The sequence below is a fragment of the Eucyclogobius newberryi genome, unplaced genomic scaffold (genome assembly GCF_026437365.1).
Source record: "Eucyclogobius newberryi isolate DKJ021-1_F unplaced genomic scaffold, fEucNew1.0.hap1 SCAF_20, whole genome shotgun sequence".
In the NCBI taxonomy this organism is placed as follows: Eukaryota; Metazoa; Chordata; class Actinopteri; order Gobiiformes; family Gobiidae; genus Eucyclogobius; species Eucyclogobius newberryi.
The window spans coordinates 1,091,875-1,113,349 of NW_027315835.1; the positions used below are offsets into that span (position 1 = coordinate 1,091,875).

The 21,475-nt window shown below is 48.7% G+C and overlaps 1 protein-coding gene across 1 annotated transcript in view; it reads right to left on the bottom strand.

Moving 5' to 3' along the window:
- Nucleotides 1–1,545: 1,545 nt before the first annotated feature.
- Nucleotides 1,546–21,475, bottom strand: part of LOC140369020 (neutral ceramidase-like) — a 66,841-nt gene continuing 46,911 nt past the window's right edge. The window contains exons 6-7 of the mRNA XM_072456221.1: nucleotides 4,544–4,632; nucleotides 1,546–1,779 (exon numbers count right to left, since the gene is read on the bottom strand). Of these exons, the coding sequence (XP_072312322.1) occupies nucleotides 1,578–1,779; nucleotides 4,544–4,632 (291 nt within the window). The 3' untranslated portion in view covers nucleotides 1,546–1,577. The remainder of the gene's footprint in view (nucleotides 1,780–4,543; nucleotides 4,633–21,475) is intronic.

Genomic DNA, 21,475 nt, shown 5'->3' on the forward strand with positions numbered 1-21,475 from the left:
TTGCTCTTGTACGTCTGCTGCTGTTGCTCAGGAACAGCAGGTGCAGCAGGTGCAGCAGGTGTAGCAGGTGCATCACGTGCACGTCTTTTGATTGGATCACCAATATTGAGAAGCAGGTTTTATGGGCGGGGCTCTGCGGAACCTCAGAACGAGGAAACTGGATGTGACAGACACATGAATCCTGTTCTACTGAGATGGTTTTTAACCCACAACGTGGTGGAAGGAGGAAAAGATATGGATTTGGTCGAGGATATAATTATAACGTCTTTCTCAAGACAAACTTTTCAAGAAAAGTTAGATATTGTAGGAAGAGGTCGTCCTACGCCGACGCTGCAAAGCCTGTTACAGGCGGGTTTGTTCCCCATGTTCAAAGTTTGGACATTGAGCGGACGCCGGCGTGGAGAACGAGCGGAGAACGAGCGGAGAACGACAGGACAAGGTGAGGCAACGCCTGGTTGAACTGCTTTTCTGTCTAAATGTAAAGTGTCTAGAGCCATGACATCATAATGATGTCATATGATGTAATATGATGTAATATGATGTAATAAGAGGTGGATTCATTCAGGTGGGACTGTGTATGACTCACTGAAGACCCCAAACCCACCACTGCATTTACATATTATTCCTCTTCTAAGTTCTGCTTTGATAAACATCTGTCAGAGGTTATAAAGGTCATGACCTTGATAAACATCTCAGTCAGAGGTTATAAAGGTCATGACCTTGATAAACATCTCAGTCAGAGGTCATAAAGGTCATGACCTTGATAAACATCTCAGTCAGAGGTTATAAAGGTCATGACCTTGATAAACATCTCAGTCAGAGGTTATAAAGGTCATGACCTTGATAAACATCTCATTCAGAGGTCATAAAGGTCATGACCTTGATAAACATCTCATTCAGAGGTCATAAAGGTCATGACCTTGATAAACATCTCAGTCAGAGGTTATAAAGGTCATGACCTTGATAAACATCTCAGTCAGAGGTTATAAAGGTCATGACCTTGATGAACATCTCAGTCAGAGGTTATAAAGGTCATGACCTTGTTTCATGTCTTGGTTATAATAAGTCTTTATTTATAAAAAACTGTAAAAGTCTGTTTCTCTTTCCACATCTCAAAGCTTTTCATATGATTCTCTTTTACATCTGGTGAAAAACCTTTAGACCTTTTGTCCTCCAGACCTTGAGTCTCAGTTCAGTTCTATTTGGTACAAAACCTTAGGTCATAAAGTTTAACCAGTTTAAGATTGTAACATCTGTGTTTAGTTTGTTCTGATCAGCTCCTTCCTGTTGTAAGAACAGATTTGAGCCAGGGATTCTTCACTTCCTCCAGGTCAAAAGGGCGTGAAAAAAGATTGTTGAATAATGTAAAGTGACTTTTATAACTCATAATGATGATCAGTGAGAAAATAGTTAAATACAAATATTTATTAAAGAATTATATTCACAATCAGATTTAAAGAATTATGAAACGACAATTAAATGTTTGCTCTAGTCTCATGTGTCCTCTAGGTGGTGCTGTAGTGTGTCCTCTAGGTGGTGCTCTAGGTGGTGCTGTAGTGTGTCCTCTAGGTGGTGCTCTAGGTGGTGCTGTAGTAACTCGCAGACACAGTAAACTCGCCAGATTGTCCGTCGTACGCTCGAATCTCGGGCCTGAAATTCTTCAGAACTTTGTAATGACCAAAGTGTCGTATCCTGTACACACCAGAGGGGGTGTGGTCCGGGATGAACCACTGCACTGTGGCGTTGCTATGGCGATCTGCACCTTTCAGCCAATGAAATCTGAGGAGACAAAACGCAAGATCAGAAAACGAAACAAACCAAAGGAAGTAAACGTGTAGAGTTTATTTTAAATAAAACATTTCTATTCAGCTTTAGATTGAGTCAAACTACTGTTTTGTTTTAGTTATCTATTTTCTCAACGAGAAGGTTTAACCCTGTACTGTTCACCATTAGGCCTGGGGCCCTGGGGGGCGGAGAGAAGTGTTGGGGCCTGTGCCATTGTTGCCAACAGTCAGGTTAAGCAGACCCAATGCATATTTATTACTCTGTACCTGTAACACGCCCCCTCTGTACCTGTAACACGCCCCCTCTGTACCTGTAACACGCCCCCTCTGTACCTGTAACACGCCCCCTCTGTACCTGTAACACGCCCCCTCTGTACCTGTAACACGCCCCCTCTGTACCTGTAACATGCCCCCCTGTACCTGTAACACGCCCCCCTCTGTACCTGTAACACGCCCCCCTGTACCTGTAACACGCCCCCCTCTGTACCTGTAACACGCCCCCCTGTACCTGTAACACGCCCCCCTCTGTACCTGTAACACGCCCCCCTGTACCAGTAACACGCCCCCCTCTGTACCTGTAACACGCCCCATCTGTACCTGTAACACCCCCCCTGTACCTGTAACACGCCCCCTCTGTACCTGTAACACGCCCCCTCTGTACCTGTAACACGCCCCTCTGTACCTGTAACACGCCCCCCTCTGTACCTGTAACACGCCCACCCCCTTTGTACCTGTAACAAGCCCCGCCTCTGTACCTGTAACACGCCCCCTCTGTACCTGTAACACGCCCCCTCTGTACCTGTAACACGCCCCCTCTGTACCTGTAACACGCCCCCTCTGTCCCTATAACACGCTCCCCCTCTGTACCTGTAACACGCCCCCCCCCTCTGTACCTCTAACACGCCCCCCCTGTACCTGTAACATGCCTCCCCCCTGTACCTGTAACACGACCCCCTCTGTACCTGTAACACGCCCCCCTCTGTACCTGTAACACGCCCCCTCTGTACCTGTAACACGCCCCCTCTGTACCTGTAACACGCCCCCTCTGTACCTGTAACACGCCCCCTCTGTACCTGTAACACGCCCCCTCTGTACCTGTAACACGCCCCCTCTGTACCTGTAACATGCCCCCCTGTACCTGTAACACGCCCCCCTCTGTACCTGTAACACGCCCCCTCTGCACCTGTAACACGCCCCCTCTGTACCTGTGACACGCCCCCTCTGTACCTGTAACATGCCCCCCTGTACCTGTAACACGCCCCCCTCTGTACCTGTAACACGCCCCCCTGTACCTGTAACACGCCCCCCTCTGTACCTGTAACACGCCCCCCTGTACCTGTAACACGCCCCCCTCTGTACCTGTAACACGCCCCCCTGTACCTGTAACACGCCCCTCTGTACCTGTAACACGCCCCTCTGTACCTGTAACACGCCCCCCTCTGTACCTGTAACACGCCCACCCCCTTTGTACCTGTAACAAGCCCCGCCTCTGTACCTGTAACACGCCCCCCTCTGTACCTGTAACACGCCCCATCTGTACCTGTAACACACCCCCCTGTACCTGTAACACGCCCCCTCTGTACCTGTAACATGCCCCCTCTGTACCTGTAACACGCCCCTCTGTACCTGTAACACGCCCCCCTCTGTACCTGTAACACGCCCACCCCCTTTGTACCTGTAACAAGCCCCGCCTCTGTACCTGTAACACGCCCCCTCTGTACCTGTAACACGCCCCCTCTGTACCTGTAACACGCCCCCTCTGTACCTGTAACACGCCCCCTCTGTCCCTATAACACGCCCCCCCCCTCTGTACCTCTAACACGCCCCCTCTGTACCTGTAACACGCCCCCCCCCCTCTGTACCTCTAACACGCCCCCCCTGTACCTGTAACATGCCTCCCCCCTGTACCTGTAACACGACCCCCTCTGTACCTGTAACACGCCCCCCTCTGTACCTGTAACACGCCCCCGCCTGTACCTGTAACACGTCCCCTCTGTACCTGTAACACGCCCCCCCTCTGTACCTGTAACACGCCCCCCGCCTGTACCTGTAACACATCCCCCCTCTGTACCTGTAACACCCCTCCTCTGTACCTGTAACACCCCCCCTCTGTACCTGTAACACGCCCCCCCTGTACCTGTAACACGCCCCCCCCTCTGTACCTGTAACACGCCCCCCCCTGTTCCTGTAACACGCCCCCCCTGTACCTTTAACACGCCGCCCCCTTTGTACCTGTAACACGCCCCCTCTGTACCTGTAACATACCCCCCCTTTGTACCTGTAACACGCCCCCCCTGTACCTGTAACACCCCCCCTCTGTACCTGTAACACGCCCCCCCTGTACCGGTAACACCCCCCTCTGTACCTGTAACACGCCCCCTCAGTACCTGTAACACGCCCCCCCCTGTACCTGTAACACGCCCCCCCTGTACCTTTAACACGCCGCCCCCTCTGTACCTGTAACACGCCCCCTCTGTACCTGTAACATACCCCCCCTTTGTACCTGTAACACGCCCCCCCTGTACCTGTAACACCCCCCCTCTGTACCTGTAACACGCCCCCCCTGTACCGGTAACACCCCCCTCTTTACCTGTAACATGCCCCCTCTGTACTTGTAGGTGGACTACGAAACAGGAAAAAAGCATGATATGGAACATTTAAAGTATGACAATATTTTTGTCACAAAATGAACAACAGTCCTGGTTTAGTCCTGGTTTAGTCCTGGTTTAGTCTTGCTTTAGTCCAGGCCCAGGTCTGACCGTGTTTCCCATGATGCATCAGTGTGGACCACGTCCCAGTCCTTGGTGTTGTTGTCAAACTTCTCCACCGTCATAAACGTTGTGTCTCTCTGAAACAAATGGAAATGTCACATTAACACGTTTTATTTATTTATATATTTTATCTTTGTTTAAGAAGCTAAATTCACAAATGTTGAATCTGTGACATAAACGTTCAGAAGTCATTACTTTGACCCGTTTCCATGGAAACTTTAGCTTTCGTCTGAAGCGTCACACAATGTTTGGTGTGTGCGAGTGACTGTAGGGGTGTTGAGTGTGTTGTGGAGTGACTGTAGGGGTGTTGAGTGTGTTGTGGAGTGACTGTAGGGGTGTTGAGTGTGTTGTGGAGTGACTGTAGGGGTGTTGAGTGTGTTGTGGAGTGACTGTAGGAGTGTTGAGTGTGTTGTGGAGTGACTGTAGGAGTGTTGAGTGTGTTGTACGAGTGACTGTACGAGTGTTGAGTGTGTTTTGGAGTGACTGTACGAGTGTTGAGTGTGTTGTGGAGAGATTGTAGGAGTGTTGAGTGTGTTGTGGAGTGATTGTAGGAGTGTTGAGTGTGTTGTGGAGTGATTGTACGAGTGTTGAGTGTGTTGTGGAGTGACTGTAGGAGTGTTGAGTGTGTTGTGGAGTGACTGTTGGAGTGTTGAGTGTGTTGTGGAGTGACTGTAGGAGTGTTGAGTGTGTTGTGGAGTGACTGTAGGAGTGTTGAGTGTGTTGTGGAGTGATTGTAGGAGTGTTTAGTGTGTTATGGAGTGATTGTACGAGTGTTGAGTGTGTTGTGCCAGTGATTGTACGAGTGTTGAGTGTGTAGTGGAGTGATTGTATGAGTGTGTTGTCGAGTGACTGTACGAGTGTTGAGTGTGTTGTGGAGTAATTGTAGGAGTGTTGAGTGTGTTGTGAAGTGATTGTAGGAGTGTTGAGTGTGTTGTGGAGTGACTGTTGGAGTATTGAGTGTGTTGTGGAGTGACTGTAGGAGTGTTGAGTGTGTTTTGGAGTGACTGTAGGAGTGTTGAGTGTGTTATGGAGTGACTGTTGGAGTGTTGAGTGTGTTGTGTAGTGACTGTAGGAGTGTTGAGTGTGTTGTGGAGTGACTGTAGGAGTGTTGAGTGTGTTGTGGAGTGACGGTAGGGGTGTTGAATGTGTTGTGAAGTGACTGTAGGAGTGTTGAGTGTGTTGTGGAGTGACTGTTGGGCTGTTGAGTGTGTTGTGGAGTGACTGTAGGGGTGTTGAATGTGTTGTGAAGTGACTGTAGGAGTGTTGAGTGTGTTGTGGAGTGACTGTAGGAGTGTTGAGTGTGTTGTGGAGTGACTGTAGGGGTGTTGAGTGTGTTGTGGAGTGACTGTAGGGGTGTTAAGTGTGTTGTGGAGTGACTGTAGGAGTGTTGAGTGTGTTGTGCGAGTGATTGTACGAGTGTTGAGTGTGTTGTGGAGTGACTGTAGGAGTGTTGAATGTGTTGTGGAGTGACTGTAGGGGTGTTGAGTGTGTTGTGGAGTGACTGTAGGAGTGTTGAGTGTGTTATGGAGTGATTGTACGAGTGTTGAGTGTGTTGTGCCAGTGATTGTACGAGTGTTGAGTGTGTAGTGGAGTGACTGTAGGAGTGTTGAATGTGTTGTGGAGTGACTGTAGGGGTGTTGAGTGTGTTGTGGAGTGACTGTAGGAGTGTTGAGTGTGTTATGGAGTGATTGTACGAGTGTTGAGTGTGTTGTGCCAGTGATTGTACGAGTGTTGAGTGTGTAGTGGAGTGATTGTATGAGTGTGTTGTCGAGTGACTGTACGAGTGTTGAGTGTGTTGTGGAGTGACTGTAGGAGTGTTGAGTGTGTTGTGCGAGTGATTGTACGAGTGTTGAGTGTGTTGTGGAGTGACTGTAGGAGTGTTGAATGTGTTGTGGAGTGACTGTAGGGGTGTTGAGTGTGTTGTGGAGTGACTGTAGGAGTGTTGAGTGTGTTATGGAGTGATTGTACGAGTGTTGAGTGTGTTGTGCCAGTGATTGTACGAGTGTTGAGTGTGTAGTGGAGTGATTGTATGAGTGTGTTGTCGAGTGACTGTACGAGTGTTGAGTGTGTTGTGATTGTAAGAGTGTTGAGTGTGTTGTGGAGTAATTGTAGGAGTGTTGAGTGTGTTGTGAAGTGATTGTAGGAGTGTTGAGTGTGTTGTGGAGTGACTGTAGGAGTGTTGAGTGTGTTATGGAGTGACTGTTGGAGTGTTGAGTGTGTTGTGGAGTGACTGTTGGGGTGTTGAATGTGTTGTGAAGTGACTGTAGGAGTGTTGAGTGTGTTGTGGAGTGACTGTTGGGCTGTTGAGTGTGTTGTGGAATGACTCTAGGGGTATTGATTGTGTTGTGGGGTGACTGTAGGAGTGTTGAGTGTGTTGTGGAGTGACTGTAGGGGTGTTGAGTGTGTTGTGGAGTGACTGTAGGGGTGTTAAGTGTGTTGTGGAGTGACTGTAGGAGTGTTGAGTGTGTTTTGGAGTGACTGTAGGAGTGTTGAGTTTGTTGTGGAGTGACTGTTGGAGTGTTGAGTGTGTTGTGGAGTGACTGTAGGAGTGTTGAGTGTGTTGTGGAGTGACTGTTGGAGTGTTGAGTGTGTTGTGGAGTGACTGTAGGGGTGTTGAGTGTGTTGTGGAGTGACTGTTGGAGTGTTGAGTGTGTTGTGGAGTGACTGTAGGAGTGTTGAGTGTGTTGTGGAGTGACTGTGGGAGTGTTGAGTGTGTTGTGGAGTGACTGTAGGGGTGTTGAGTGTGTTGTGGAGTGACTGTAGGGGTGTTGAGTGTGTTGTGGAGTGACTGTAGGGGTGTTGAGTGTGTTGTGGAGTGACTGTTGGAGTGTTGAGTGTGTTGTGGAGTGACTGTAGGAGTGTTGACTGTGTTGTGGAGTGACTGTTGGAGTGTTGAGTGTGTTGTGGAGTGACTGTTGGAGTGTTGAGTGTGTTGTGGAGTGACTGTTGGAGTGTTGAGTGTGTTGTGGAGTGACTGTAGGGGTGTTGAGTGTGTTGTGGAGTGACTGTGGGAGTGTTGAGTGTGTTGCGGAGTGACTGTAGGAGTGTTGAGTGTGTTGTGGAGTGACTGTAGGGGTGTTGAGTGTGTTGTGGAGTGACTGTAGGGGTGTTGAGTGTGTTGTGGAGTGACTGTTGGAGTGTTGAGTGTGTTGTGGAGTGACTGTAGGGGTGTTGAGCGTGTTGTGGAGTGACTGTGGGAGTGTTGAGTGTGTTGTGGAGTGACTGTAGGGGTGTTGAGTGTGTTGTGGAGTGACTGTTGGAGTGTTGAGTGTGTTGTGGAGTGACTGTGGGAGTGTTGAGTGTGTTGTGGAGTAATTGTAGGAGTGTTGAGTGTGTTGTGAAGTGATTGTAGGAGTGTTGAGTGTGTTGTGGAGTGACTGTAGGAGTGTTGAGTGTGTTATGGAGTGACTGTTGGAGTGTTGAGTGTGTTGTGGAGTGACTGTTGGGGTGTTGAATGTGTTGTGAAGTGACTGTAGGAGTGTTGAGTGTGTTGTGGAGTGACTGTTGGGCTGTTGAGTGTGTTGTGGAATGACTCTAGGGGTATTGATTGTGTTGTGGGGTGACTGTAGGAGTGTTGAGAGTGTTGTGGAGTGACTGTAGGGGTGTTGAGTGTGTTGTGGAGTGACTGTAGGGGTGTTAAGTGTGTTGTGGAGTGACTGTAGGAGTGTTGAGTGTATTTTGGAGTGACTGTAGGAGTGTTGAGTTTGTTGTGGAGTGACTGTTGGAGTGTTGAGTGTGTTGTGGAGTGACTGTAGGAGTGTTGAGTGTGTTGTGGAGTGACTGTTAGAGTGTTGAGTGTGTTGTGGAGTGACTGTAGGGGTGTTGAGTGTGTTGTGGAGTGACTGTTGGAGTGTTGAGTGTGTTGTGGAGTGACTGTAGGAGTGTTGAGTGTGTTGTGGAGTGACTGTGGGAGTGTTGAGTGTGTTGTGGAGTGACTGTAGGGGTGTTGAGTGTGTTGTGGAGTGACTGTAGGGGTGTTGAGTGTGTTGTGGAGTGACTGTAGGGGTGTTGAGTGTGTTGTGGAGTGACTGTTGGAGTGTTGAGTGTGTTGTGGAGTGACTGTAGGAGTGTTGACTGTGTTGTGGAGTGACTGTTGGAGTGTTGAGTGTGTTGTGGAGTGACTGTTGGAGTGTTGAGTGTGTTGTGGAGTGACTGTTGGAGTGTTGAGTGTGTTGTGGAGTGACTGTAGGGGTGTTGAGTGTGTTGTGGAGTGACTGTGGGAGTGTTGAGTGTGTTGCGGAGTGACTGTAGGAGTGTTGAGTGTGTTGTGGAGTGACTGTAGGGGTGTTGAGTGTGTTGTGGAGTGACTGTAGGGGTGTTGAGTGTGTTGTGGAGTGACTGTTGGAGTGTTGAGTGTGTTGTGGAGTGACTGTAGGGGTGTTGAGCGTGTTGTGGAGTGACTGTGGGAGTGTTGAGTGTGTTGTGGAGTGACTGTAGGGGTGTTGAGTGTGTTGTGGAGTGACTGTTGGAGTGTTGAGTGTGTTGTGGAGTGACTGTAGGGGTGTTGAGTGTGTTGTGGAGTGACTGTGGGAGTGTTGAGTGTGTTGTGGAGTGACTGTAGGGGTGTTGAGTGTGTTGTGGAGTGACTGTAGGAGTGTTGAGTGTGTTGTGGAGTGACTGTTGGAGTGTTGAGTGTGTTGTGGAGTGACTGTAGGAGTGTTGAGTGTCTTGTGGAGTGACTGTAGGGGTGTTGAGTGTGTTGTCGAGTGATTGTAGGAGTGTTGAGTGTGTTGTGGAGTGACTGTAGGGGTGTTGAGTGTGTTGTGGAGTGACTGTTGGAGTGTTGAGTGTGTTGTGGAGTGACTGTTGGAGTGTTGAGTGTGTTGTGGAGTGACTGTAGGGGTGTTGAGTGTGTTGTGGAGTGACTGTTGGAGTGTTGAGTGTGTTGTGGAGTGATTGTAGGGGTGTTGAGTGTGTTGTGGAGTGACTGTAGGGGTGTTGAGTGTGTTTTGGAGTGACTGTAGGGGTGTTGAGTGTGTTGTGGAGTGACTGTAGGGGTGTTGAGTGTGTTGTGGAGTGACTGTAGGAGTGTTGAGTGTGTTGTGGAGTGACTGTAGGAGTGTTGAGTGTGTTGTGGAGTGACTGTAGGGGTGTTGAGTGTGTTGTGGAGTGACTGTAGGAGTGTTGAGTGTGTTGTGGAGTGACTGTAGGAGTGTTGAGTGTGTTGTACGAGTGACTGTACGAGTGTTGAGTGTGTTTTGGAGTGACTGTACGAGTGTTGAGTGTGTTGTGGAGAGATTGTAGGAGTGTTGAGTGTGTTGTGGAGTGATTGTAGGAGTGTTGAGTGTGTTGTGGAGTGATTGTACGAGTGTTGAGTGTGTTGTGGAGTGACTGTAGGAGTGTTGAGTGTGTTGTGGAGTGACTGTTGAAGTGTTGAGTGTGTTGTGGAGTGACTGTAGGAGTGTTGAGTGTGTTGTGGAGTGACTGTAGGAGTGTTGAGTGTGTTGTGGAGTGATTGTAGGAGTGTTGATTGTGTTGTGGAGTGATTGTACGAGTGTTGAGTGTGTTGTGCGAGTGATTGTACGAGTGTTGAGTGTGTTGTGGAGTGACTGTAGGAGTGTTGAATGTGTTGTGGAGTGACTGTAGGAGTGTTGAGTGTGTTGTGGAGTGACTGTAGGAGTGTTGAGTGTGTTATGGAGTGATTGTACGAGTGTTGAGTGTGTTGTGCCAGTGATTGTACGAGTGTTGAGTGTGTAGTGGAGTGATTGTATGAGTGTGTTGTCGAGTGACTGTACGAGTGTTGAGTGTGTTGTGGAGTAATTGTAGGAGTGTTGAGTGTGTTGTGAAGTGATTGTAGGAGTGTTGAGTGTGTTGTGGAGTGACTGTTGGAGTATTGAGTGTGTTGTGGAGTGACTGTAGGAGTGTTGAGTGTGTTTTGGAGTGACTGTAGGAGTGTTGAGTGTGTTATGGAGTGACTGTTGGAGTGTTGAGTGTGTTGTGTAGTGACTGTAGGAGTGTTGAGTGTGTTGTGGAGTGACTGTAGGAGTGTTGAGTGTGTTGTGGAGTGACGGTAGGGGTGTTGAATGTGTTGTGAAGTGACTGTAGGAGTGTTGAGTGTGTTGTGGAGTGACTGTTGGGCTGTTGAGTGTGTTGTGGAATGACTCTAGGGGTGTTGATTGTGTTGTGGGGTGACTGTAGGAGTGTTGAGTGTGTTGTGGAGTGACTGTAGCGGTTGTTGAGTGTGTTGTGGAGTGACTGTAGGGGTGTTAAGTGTGTTGTGGAGTGACTGTAGGAGTGTTGAGTGTGTTGTGCGAGTGATTGTACGAGTGTTGAGTGTGTTGTGGAGTGACTGTAGGAGTGTTGAATGTGTTGTGGAGTGACTGTAGGGGTGTTGAGTGTGTTGTGGAGTGACTGTAGGAGTGTTGAGTGTGTTATGGAGTGATTGTACGAGTGTTGAGTGTGTTGTGCCAGTGATTGTACGAGTGTTGAGTGTGTAGTGGAGTGATTGTATGAGTGTGTTGTCGAGTGACTGTACGAGTGTTGAGTGTGTTGTGATTGTAAGAGTGTTGAGTGTGTTGTGGAGTAATTGTAGGAGTGCTGAGTGTGTTGTGAAGTGATTGTAGGAGTGTTGAGTGTGTTGTGGAGTGACTGTAGGAGTGTTGAGTGTGTTATGGAGTGACTGTTGGAGTGTTGAGTGTGTTGTGGAGTGACTGTTGGGGTGTTGAATGTGTTGTGAAGTGACTGTAGGAGTGTTGAGTGTGTTGTGGAGTGACTGTTGGGCTGTTGAGTGTGTTGTGGAATGACTATAGGGGTATTGATTGTGTTGTGGGGTGACTGTAGGAGTGTTGAGTGTGTTGTGGAGTGACTGTAGGGGTGTTGAGTGTGTTGTGGAGTGACTGTAGGGGTGTTAAGTGTGTTGTGGAGTGACTGTAGGAGTGTTGAGTGGGTTTTGGAGTGACTGTAGGAGTGTTGAGTGTGTTGTGGAGTGACTGTTGGAGTGTTGAGTGTGTTGTGGAGTGACTGTAGGAGTGTTGAGTGTGTTGTGGAGTGACTGTTGGAGTGTTGAGTGTGTTGTGGAGTGACTATAGGGGTGTTGAGTGTGTTGTGGAGTGACTGTTGGAGTGTTGAGTGTGTTGTGGAGTGACTGTTGGAGTGTTGAGTGTGTTGTGGAGTGACTATAGGGGTGTTGAGTGTGTTGTGGAGTGACTGATGGAGTGTTGAGTGTGTTGTGGAGTGACTGTTGGAGTGTTGAGTGTGTTGTGGAGTGACTGTAGGAGTGTTGACTGTGTTGTGGAGTGACTGTTGGAGTGTTGAGTGTGTTGTGGAGTGACTGTTGGAGTGTTGAGTGTGTTGTGGAGTGACTGTTGGAGTGTTGAGTGTGTTGTGGAGTGACTGTAGGGGTGTTGAGTGTGTTGTGGAGTGACTGTGGGAGTGTTGAGTGTGTTGCGGAGTGACTGTAGGAGTGTTGAGTGTGTTGTGGAGTGACTGTAGGGGTGTTGAGTGTGTTGTGGAGTGACTGTAGGGGTGTTGAGTGTGTTGTGGAGTGACTGTTGGAGTGTTGAGTGTGTTGTGGAGTGACTGTAGGGGTGTTGAGCGTGTTGTGGAGTGACTGTGGGAGTGTTGAGTGTGTTGTGGAGTGACTGTAGGGGTGTTGAGTGTGTTGTGGAGTGACTGTTGGAGTGTTGAGTGTGTTGTGGAGTGACTGTGGGAGTGTTGAGTGTGTTGTGGAGTAATTGTAGGAGTGTTGAGTGTGTTGTGAAGTGATTGTAGGAGTGTTGAGTGTGTTGTGGAGTGACTGTAGGAGTGTTGAGTGTGTTATGGAGTGACTGTTGGAGTGTTGAGTGTGTTGTGGAGTGACTGTTGGGGTGTTGAATGTGTTGTGAAGTGACTGTAGGAGTGTTGAGTGTGTTGTGGAGTGACTGTTGGGCTGTTGAGTGTGTTGTGGAATGACTCTAGGGGTATTGATTGTGTTGTGGGGTGACTGTAGGAGTGTTGAGTGTGTTGTGGAGTGACTGTAGGGGTGTTGAGTGTGTTGTGGAGTGACTGTAGGGGTGTTAAGTGTGTTGTGGAGTGACTGTAGGAGTGTTGAGTGTATTTTGGAGTGACTGTAGGAGTGTTGAGTTTGTTGTGGAGTGACTGTTGGAGTGTTGAGTGTGTTGTGGAGTGACTGTAGGAGTGTTGAGTGTGTTGTGGAGTGACTGTTAGAGTGTTGAGTGTGTTGTGGAGTGACTGTAGGGGTGTTGAGTGTGTTGTGGAGTGACTGTTGGAGTGTTGAGTGTGTTGTGGAGTGACTGTAGGAGTGTTGAGTGTGTTGTGGAGTGACTGTGGGAGTGTTGAGTGTGTTGTGGAGTGACTGTAGGGGTGTTGAGTGTGTTGTGGAGTGACTGTAGGGGTGTTGAGTGTGTTGTGGAGTGACTGTAGGGGTGTTGAGTGTGTTGTGGAGTGACTGTTGGAGTGTTGAGTGTGTTGTGGAGTGACTGTAGGAGTGTTGACTGTGTTGTGGAGTGACTGTTGGAGTGTTGAGTGTGTTGTGGAGTGACTGTTGGAGTGTTGAGTGTGTTGTGGAGTGACTGTTGGAGTGTTGAGTGTGTTGTGGAGTGACTGTAGGGGTGTTGAGTGTGTTGTGGAGTGACTGTGGGAGTGTTGAGTGTGTTGCGGAGTGACTGTAGGAGTGTTGAGTGTGTTGTGGAGTGACTGTAGGGGTGTTGAGTGTGTTGTGGAGTGACTGTAGGGGTGTTGAGTGTGTTGTGGAGTGACTGTTGGAGTGTTGAGTGTGTTGTGGAGTGACTGTAGGGGTGTTGAGCGTGTTGTGGAGTGACTGTGGGAGTGTTGAGTGTGTTGTGGAGTGACTGTAGGGGTGTTGAGTGTGTTGTGGAGTGACTGTTGGAGTGTTGAGTGTGTTGTGGAGTGACTGTGGGAGTGTTGAGTGTGTTGTGGAGTAATTGTAGGAGTGTTGAGTGTGTTGTGAAGTGATTGTAGGAGTGTTGAGTGTGTTGTGGAGTGACTGTAGGAGTGTTGAGTGTGTTATGGAGTGACTGTTGGAGTGTTGAGTGTGTTGTGGAGTGACTGTTGGGGTGTTGAATGTGTTGTGAAGTGACTGTAGGAGTGTTGAGTGTGTTGTGGAGTGACTGTTGGGCTGTTGAGTGTGTTGTGGAATGACTCTAGGGGTATTGAATGTGTTGTGGGGTGACTGTAGGAGTGTTGAGTGTGTTGTGGAGTGACTGTAGGGGTGTTGAGTGTGTTGTGGAGTGACTGTAGGGGTGTTAAGTGTGTTGTGGAGTGACTGTAGGAGTGTTGAGTGTATTTTGGAGTGACTGTAGGAGTGTTGAGTTTGTTGTGGAGTGACTGTTGGAGTGTTGAGTGTGTTGTGGAGTGACTGTAGGAGTGTTGAGTGTGTTGTGGAGTGACTGTAGGAGTGTTGAGTGTGTTGTGGAGTGACTGTTGGAGTGTTGAGTGTGTTGTGGAGTGACTGTAGGGGTGTTGAGTGTGTTGTGGAGTGACTGTTGGAGTGTTGAGTGTGTTGTGGAGTGACTGTAGGAGTGTTGAGTGTGTTGTGGAGTGACTGTGGGAGTGTTGAGTGTGTTGTGGAGTGACTGTAGGGGTGTTGAGTGTGTTGTGGAGTGACTGTAGGGGTGTTGAGTGTGTTGTGGAGTGACTGTAGGGGTGTTGAGTGTGTTGTGGAGTGACTGTTGGAGTGTTGAGTGTGTTGTGGAGTGACTGTAGGAGTGTTGAGTGTGTTGTGGAGTGACTGTGGGAGTGTTGAGTGTGTTGTGGAGTGACTGTAGGGGTGTTGAGTGTGTTGTGGAGTGACTGTAGGGGTGTTGAGTGTGTTGTGGAGTGACTGTAGGGGTGTTGAGTGTGTTGTGGAGTGACTGTTGGAGTGTTGAGTGTTTTGTGGAGTGACTGTGGGAGTGTTGAGTGTGTTGTGGAGTAATTGTAGGAGTGTTGAGTGTGTTGTGAAGTGATTGTAGGAGTGTTGAGTGTGTTGTGGAGTGACTGTAGGAGTGTTGAGTGTGTTATGGAGTGACTGTTGGAGTGTTGAGTGTGTTGTGGAGTGACTGTTGGGGTGTTGAATGTGTTGTGAAGTGACTGTAGGAGTGTTGAGTGTGTTGTGGAGTGACTGTTGGGCTGTTGAGTGTGTTGTGGAATGACTCTAGGGGTATTGATTGTGTTGTGGGGTGACTGTAGGAGTGTTGAGAGTGTTGTGGAGTGACTGTAGGGGTGTTGAGTGTGTTGTGGAGTGACTGTAGGGGTGTTAAGTGTGTTGTGGAGTGACTGTAGGAGTGTTGAGTGTATTTTGGAGTGACTGTAGGAGTGTTGAGTTTGTTGTGGAGTGACTGTTGGAGTGTTGAGTGTGTTGTGGAGTGACTGTAGGAGTGTTGAGTGTGTTGTGGAGTGACTGTTAGAGTGTTGAGTGTGTTGTGGAGTGACTGTAGGGGTGTTGAGTGTGTTGTGGAGTGACTGTTGGAGTGTTGAGTGTGTTGTGGAGTGACTGTAGGAGTGTTGAGTGTGTTGTGGAGTGACTGTGGGAGTGTTGAGTGTGTTGTGGAGTGACTGTAGGGGTGTTGAGTGTGTTGTGGAGTGACTGTAGGGGTGTTGAGTGTGTTGTGGAGTGACTGTAGGGGTGTTGAGTGTGTTGTGGAGTGACTGTTGGAGTGTTGAGTGTGTTGTGGAGTGACTGTAGGAGTGTTGACTGTGTTGTGGAGTGACTGTTGGAGTGTTGAGTGTGTTGTGGAGTGACTGTTGGAGTGTTGAGTGTGTTGTGGAGTGACTGTTGGAGTGTTGAGTGTGTTGTGGAGTGACTGTAGGGGTGTTGAGTGTGTTGTGGAGTGACTGTGGGAGTGTTGAGTGTGTTGCGGAGTGACTGTAGGAGTGTTGAGTGTGTTGTGGAGTGACTGTAGGGGTGTTGAGTGTGTTGTGGAGTGACTGTAGGGGTGTTGAGTGTGTTGTGGAGTGACTGTTGGAGTGTTGAGTGTGTTGTGGAGTGACTGTAGGGGTGTTGAGCGTGTTGTGGAGTGACTGTGGGAGTGTTGAGTGTGTTGTGGAGTGACTGTAGGGGTGTTGAGTGTGTTGTGGAGTGACTGTTGGAGTGTTGAGTGTGTTGTGGAGTGACTGTAGGGGTGTTGAGTGTGTTGTGGAGTGACTGTGGGAGTGTTGAGTGTGTTGTGGAGTGACTGTAGGGGTGTTGAGTGTGTTGTGGAGTGACTGTAGGAGTGTTGAGTGTGTTGTGGAGTGACTGTTGGAGTGTTGAGTGTGTTGTGGAGTGACTGTAGGAGTGTTGAGTGTCTTGTGGAGTGACTGTAGGGGTGTTGAGTGTGTTGTCGAGTGATTGTAGGAGTGTTGAGTGTGTTGTGGAGTGACTGTAGGGGTGTTGAGTGTGTTGTGGAGTGACTGTTGGAGTGTTGAGTGTGTTGTGGAGTGACTGTTGGAGTGTTGAGTGTGTTGTGGAGTGACTGTAGGGGTGTTGAGTGTGTTGTGGAGTGACTGTTGGAGTGTTGAGTGTGTTGTGGAGTGATTGTAGGGGTGTTGAGTGTGTTGTGGAGTGACTGTAGGGGTGTTGAGTGTGTTTTGGAGTGACTGTAGGGGTGTTGAGTGTGTTGTGGAGTGACTGTAGGGGTGTTGAGTGTGTTGTGGAGTGACTGTAGGAGTGTTGAGTGTGTTGTGGAGTGACTGTAGGAGTGTTGAGTGTGTTGTGGAGTGACTGTAGGGGTGTTGAGTGTGTTGTGGAGTGACTGTAGGAGTGTTGAGTGTGTTGTGGAGTGACTGTAGGAGTGTTGAGTGTGTTGTACGAGTGACTGTACGAGTGTTGAGTGTGTTTTGGAGTGACTGTACGAGTGTTGAGTGTGTTGTGGAGAGATTGTAGGAGTGTTGAGTGTGTTGTGGAGTGATTGTAGGAGTGTTGAGTGTGTTGTGGAGTGATTGTACGAGTGTTGAGTGTGTTGTGGAGTGACTGTAGGAGTGTTGAGTGTGTTGTGGAGTGACTGTTGAAGTGTTGAGTGTGTTGTGGAGTGACTGTAGGAGTGTTGAGTGTGTTGTGGAGTGACTGTAGGAGTGTTGAGTGTGTTGTGGAGTGATTGTAGGAGTGTTGATTGTGTTGTGGAGTGATTGTACGAGTGTTGAGTGTGTTGTGCGAGTGATTGTACGAGTGTTGAGTGTGTTGTGGAGTGACTGTAGGAGTGTTGAATGTGTTGTGGAGTGACTGTAGGAGTGTTGAGTGTGTTGTGGAGTGACTGTAGGAGTGTTGAGTGTGTTATGGAGTGATTGTACGAGTGTTGAGTGTGTTGTGCCAGTGATTGTACGAGTGTTGAGTGTGTAGTGGAGTGATTGTATGAGTGTGTTGTCGAGTGACTGTACGAGTGTTGAGTGTGTTGTGGAGTAATTGTAGGAGTGTTGAGTGTGTTGTGAAGTGATTGTAGGAGTGTTGAGTGTGTTGTGGAGTGACTGTTGGAGTATTGAGTGTGTTGTGGAGTGACTGTAGGAGTGTTGAGTGTGTTTTGGAGTGACTGTAGGAGTGTTGAGTGTGTTATGGAGTGACTGTTGGAGTGTTGAGTGTGTTGTGTAGTGACTGTAGGAGTGTTGAGTGTGTTGTGGAGTGACTGTAGGAGTGTTGAGTGTGTTGTGGAGTGACGGTAGGGGTGTTGAATGTGTTGTGAAGTGACTGTAGGAGTGTTGAGTGTGTTGTGGAGTGACTGTTGGGCTGTTGAGTATGTTGTGGAGTGACTGTAGGGGTGTTGAATGTGTTGTGAAGTGACTGTAGGAGTGTTGAGTGTGTTGTGGAGTGACTGTTGGGCTGTTGAGTGTGTTGTGGAATGACTCTAGGGGTGTTGATTGTGTTGTGGGGTGACTGTAGGAGTGTTGAGTGTGTTGTGGAGTGACTGTAGCGGTTGTTGAGTGTGTTGTGGAGTGACTGTAGGGGTGTTAAGTGTGTTGTGGAGTGACTGTAGGAGTGTTGAGTGTGTTGTGCGAGTGATTGTACGAGTGTTGAGTGTGTTGTGGAGTGACTGTAGGAGTGTTGAATGTGTTGTGGAGTGACTGTAGGGGTGTTGAGTGTGTTAGGGAGTGACTGTAGGAGTGTTGAGTGTGTTATGGAGTGATTGTACGAGTGTTGAGTGTGTTGTGCCAGTGATTGTACGAGTGTTGAGTGTGTAGTGGAGTGATTGTATGAGTGTGTTGTCGAGTGACTGTACGAGTGTTGAGTGTGTTGTGATTGTAAGAGTGTTGAGTGTGTTGTGGAGTAATTGTAGGAGTGCTGAGTGTGTTGTGAAGTGATTGTAGGAGTGTTGAGTGTGTTGTGGAGTGACTGTAGGAGTGTTGAGTGTGTTATGGAGTGACTGTTGGAGTGTTGAGTGTGTTGTGGAGTGACTGTTGGGGTGTTGAATGTGTTGTGAAGTGACTGTAGGAGTGTTGAGTGTGTTGTGGAGTGACTGTTGGGCTGTTGAGTGTGTTGTGGAATGACTCTAGGGGTATTGATTGTGTTGTGGGGTGACTGTAGGAGTGTTGAGTGTGTTGTGGAGTGACTGTAGGGGTGTTGAGTGTGTTGTGGAGTGACTGTAGGGGTGTTAAGTGTGTTGTGGAGTGACTGTAGGAGTGTTGAGTGGGTTTTGGAGTGACTGTAGGAGTGTTGAGTGTGTTGTGGAGTGACTGTTGGAGTGTTGAGTGTGTTGTGGAGTGACTGTAGGAGTGTTGAGTGTGTTGTGGAGTGACTGTTGGAGTGTTGAGTGTGTTGTGGAGTGACTATAGGGGTGTTGAGTGTGTTGTGGAGTGACTGTTGGAGTGTTGAGTGTGTTGTGGAGTGACTGTTGGAGTGTTGAGTGTGTTGTGGAGTGACTATAGGGGTGTTGAGTGTGTTGTGGAGTGACTGATGGAGTGTTGAGTGTGTTGTGGAGTGACTGTTGGAGTGTTGAGTGTGTTGTGGAGTGACTGTAGGAGTGTTGACTGTGTTGTGGAGTGACTGTTGGAGTGTTGAGTGTGTTGTGGAGTGACTGTTGGAGTGTTGAGTGTGTTGTGGAGTGACTGTTGGAGTGTTGAGTGTGTTGTGGAGTGACTGTAGGGGTGTTGAGTGTGTTGTGGAGTGACTGTGGGAGTGTTGAGTGTGTTGCGGAGTGACTGTAGGAGTGTTGAGTGTGTTGTGGAGTGACTGTAGGGGTGTTGAGTGTGTTGTGGAGTGACTGTAGGGGTGTTGAGTGTGTTGTGGAGTGACTGTTGGAGTGTTGAGTGTGTTGTGGAGTGACTGTAGGGGTGTTGAGCGTGTTGTGGAGTGACTGTGGGAGTGTTGAGTGTGTTGTGGAGTGACTGTAGGGGTGTTGAGTGTGTTGTGGAGTGAATGTTGGAGTGTTGAGTGTGTTGTGGAGTGACTGTGGGAGTGTTGAGTGTGTTGTGGAGTAATTGTAGGAGTGTTGAGTGTGTTGTGAAGTGATTGTAGGAGTGTTGAGTGTGTTGTGGAGTGACTGTAGGAGTGTTGAGTGTGTTATGGAGTGACTGTTGGAGTGTTGAGTGTGTTGTGGAGTGACTGTTGGGGTGTTGAATGTGTTGTGAAGTGACTGTAGGAGTGTTGAGTGTGTTGTGGAGTGACTGTTGGGCTGTTGAGTGTGTTGTGGAATGACTCTAGGGGTATTGATTGTGTTGTGGGGTGACTGTAGGAGTGTTGAGTGTGTTGTGGAGTGACTGTAGGGGTGTTGAGTGTGTTGTGGAGTGACTGTAGGGGTGTTAAGTGTGTTGTGGAGTGACTGTAGGAGTGTTGAGTGTATTTTGGAGTGACTGTAGGAGTGTTGAGTTTGTTGTGGAGTGACTGTTGGAGTGTTGAGTGTGTTGTGGAGTGACTGTAGGAGTGTTGAGTGTGTTGTGGAGTGACTGTTAGAGTGTTGAGTGTGTTGTGGAGTGACTGTAGGGGTGTTGAGTGTGTTGTGGAGTGACTGTTGGAGTGTTGAGTGTGTTGTGGAGTGACTGTAGGAGTGTTGAGTGTGTTGTGGAGTGACTGTGGGAGTGTTGAGTGTGTTGTGGAGTGACTGTAGGGGTGTTGAGTGTGTTGTGGAGTGACTGTAGGGGTGTTGAGTGTGTTGTGGAGTGACTGTAGGGGTGTTGAGTGTGTTGTGGAGTGACTGTTGGAGTGTTGAGTGTGTTGTGGAGTGACTGTAGGAGTGTTGACTGTGTTGTGGAGTGACTGTTGGAGTGTTGAGTGTGTTGTGGAGTGACTGTTGGAGTGTTGAGTGTGTTGTGGAGTGACTGTTGGAGTGTTGAGTGTGTTGTGGAGTGACTGTAGGGGTGTTGAGTGTGTTGTGGAGTGACTGTGGGAGTGTTGAGTGTGTTGCGGAGTGACTGTAGGAGTGTTGAGTGTGTTGTGGAGTGACTGTAGGGGTGTTGAGTGTGTTGTGGAGTGACTGTAGGGGTGCTGAGTGTGTTGTGGAGTGACTGTTGGAGTGTTGAGTGTGTTGTGGAGTGACTGTAGGGGTGTTGAGCGTGTTGTGGAGTGACTGTGGGAGTGTTGAGTGTGTTGTGGAGTGACTGTAGGGGTGTTGAGTGTGTTGTGGAGTGACTGTTGGAGTGTTGAGTGTGTTGTGGAGTGACTGTGGGAGTGTTGAGTGTGTTGTGGAGTAATTGTAGGAGTGTTGAGTGTGTTGTGAAGTGATTGTAGGAGTGTTGAGTGTGTTGTGGAGTGACTGTAGGAGTGTTGAGTGTGTTATGGAGTGACTGTTGGAGTGTTGAGTGTGTTGTGGAGTGACTGTTGGGGTGTTGAATGTGTTGTGAAGTGACTGTAGGAGTGTTGAGTGTGTTGTGGAGTGACTGTTGGGCTGTTGAGTGTGTTGTGGAATGACTCTAGGGGTATTGATTGTGTTGTGGGGTGACTGTAGGAGTGTTGAGTGTGTTGTGGAGTGACTGTAGGGGTGTTGAGTGTGTTGTGGAGTGACTGTAGGGGTGTTAAGTGTGTTGTGGAGTGACTGTAGGAGTGTTGAGTGTATTTTGGAGTGACTGTAGGAGTGTTGAGTTTGTTGTGGAGTGACTGTTGGAGTGTTGAGTGTGTTGTGGAGTGACTGTAGGAGTGTTGAGTGTGTTGTGGAGTGACTGTTAGAGTGTTGAGTGTGTTGTGGAGTGACTGTAGGGGTGTTGAGTGTGTTGTGGAGTGACTGTTGGAGTGTTGAGTGTGTTGTGGAGTGACTGTAGGAGTGTTGAGTGTGTTGTGGAGTGACTGTGGGAGTGTTGAGTGTGTTGTGGAGTGACTGTAGGGGTGTTGAGTGTGTTGTGGAGTGACTGTAGGGGTGTTGAGTGTGTTGTGGAGTGACTGTAGGGGTGTTGAGTGTGTTGTGGAGTGACTGTTGGAGTGTTGAGTGTGTTGTGGAGTGACTGTAGGAGTGTTGACTGTGTTGTGGAGTGACTGTTGGAGTGTTGAGTGTGTTGTGGAGTGACTGTTGGAGTGTTGAGTGTGTTGTGGAGTGACTGTTGGAGTGTTGAGTGTGTTGTGGAGTGACTGTAGGGGTGTTGAGTGTGTTGTGGAGTGACTGTGGGAGTGTTGAGTGTGTTGCGGAGTGACTGTAGGAGTGTTGAGTGTGTTGTGGAGTGACTGTAGGGGTGTTGAGTGTGTTGTGGAGTGACTGTAGGGGTGTTGAGTGTGTTGTGGAGTGACTGTTGGAGTGTTGAGTGTGTTGTGGAGTGACTGTAGGGGTGTTGAGCGTATTGTGGAGTGACTGTGGGAGTGTTGAATGTGTTGTGGAGTGACTGTAGGGGTGTTGAGTGTGTTGTGGAGTGACTGTTGGAGTGTTGAGTGTGTTGTGGAGTGACTGTAGGGGTGTTGAGTGTGTTGTGGAGTGACTGTGGGAGTGTTGAGTGTGTTGTGGAGTGACTGTAGGGGTGTTGAGTGTGTTGTGGAGTGACTGTAGGAGTGTTGAGTGTGTTGTGGAGTGACTGTTGGAGTGTTGAGTGTGTTGTGGAGTGACTGTAGGAGTGTTGAGTGTGTTGTGGAGTGACTGTAGGGGTGTTGAGTGTGTT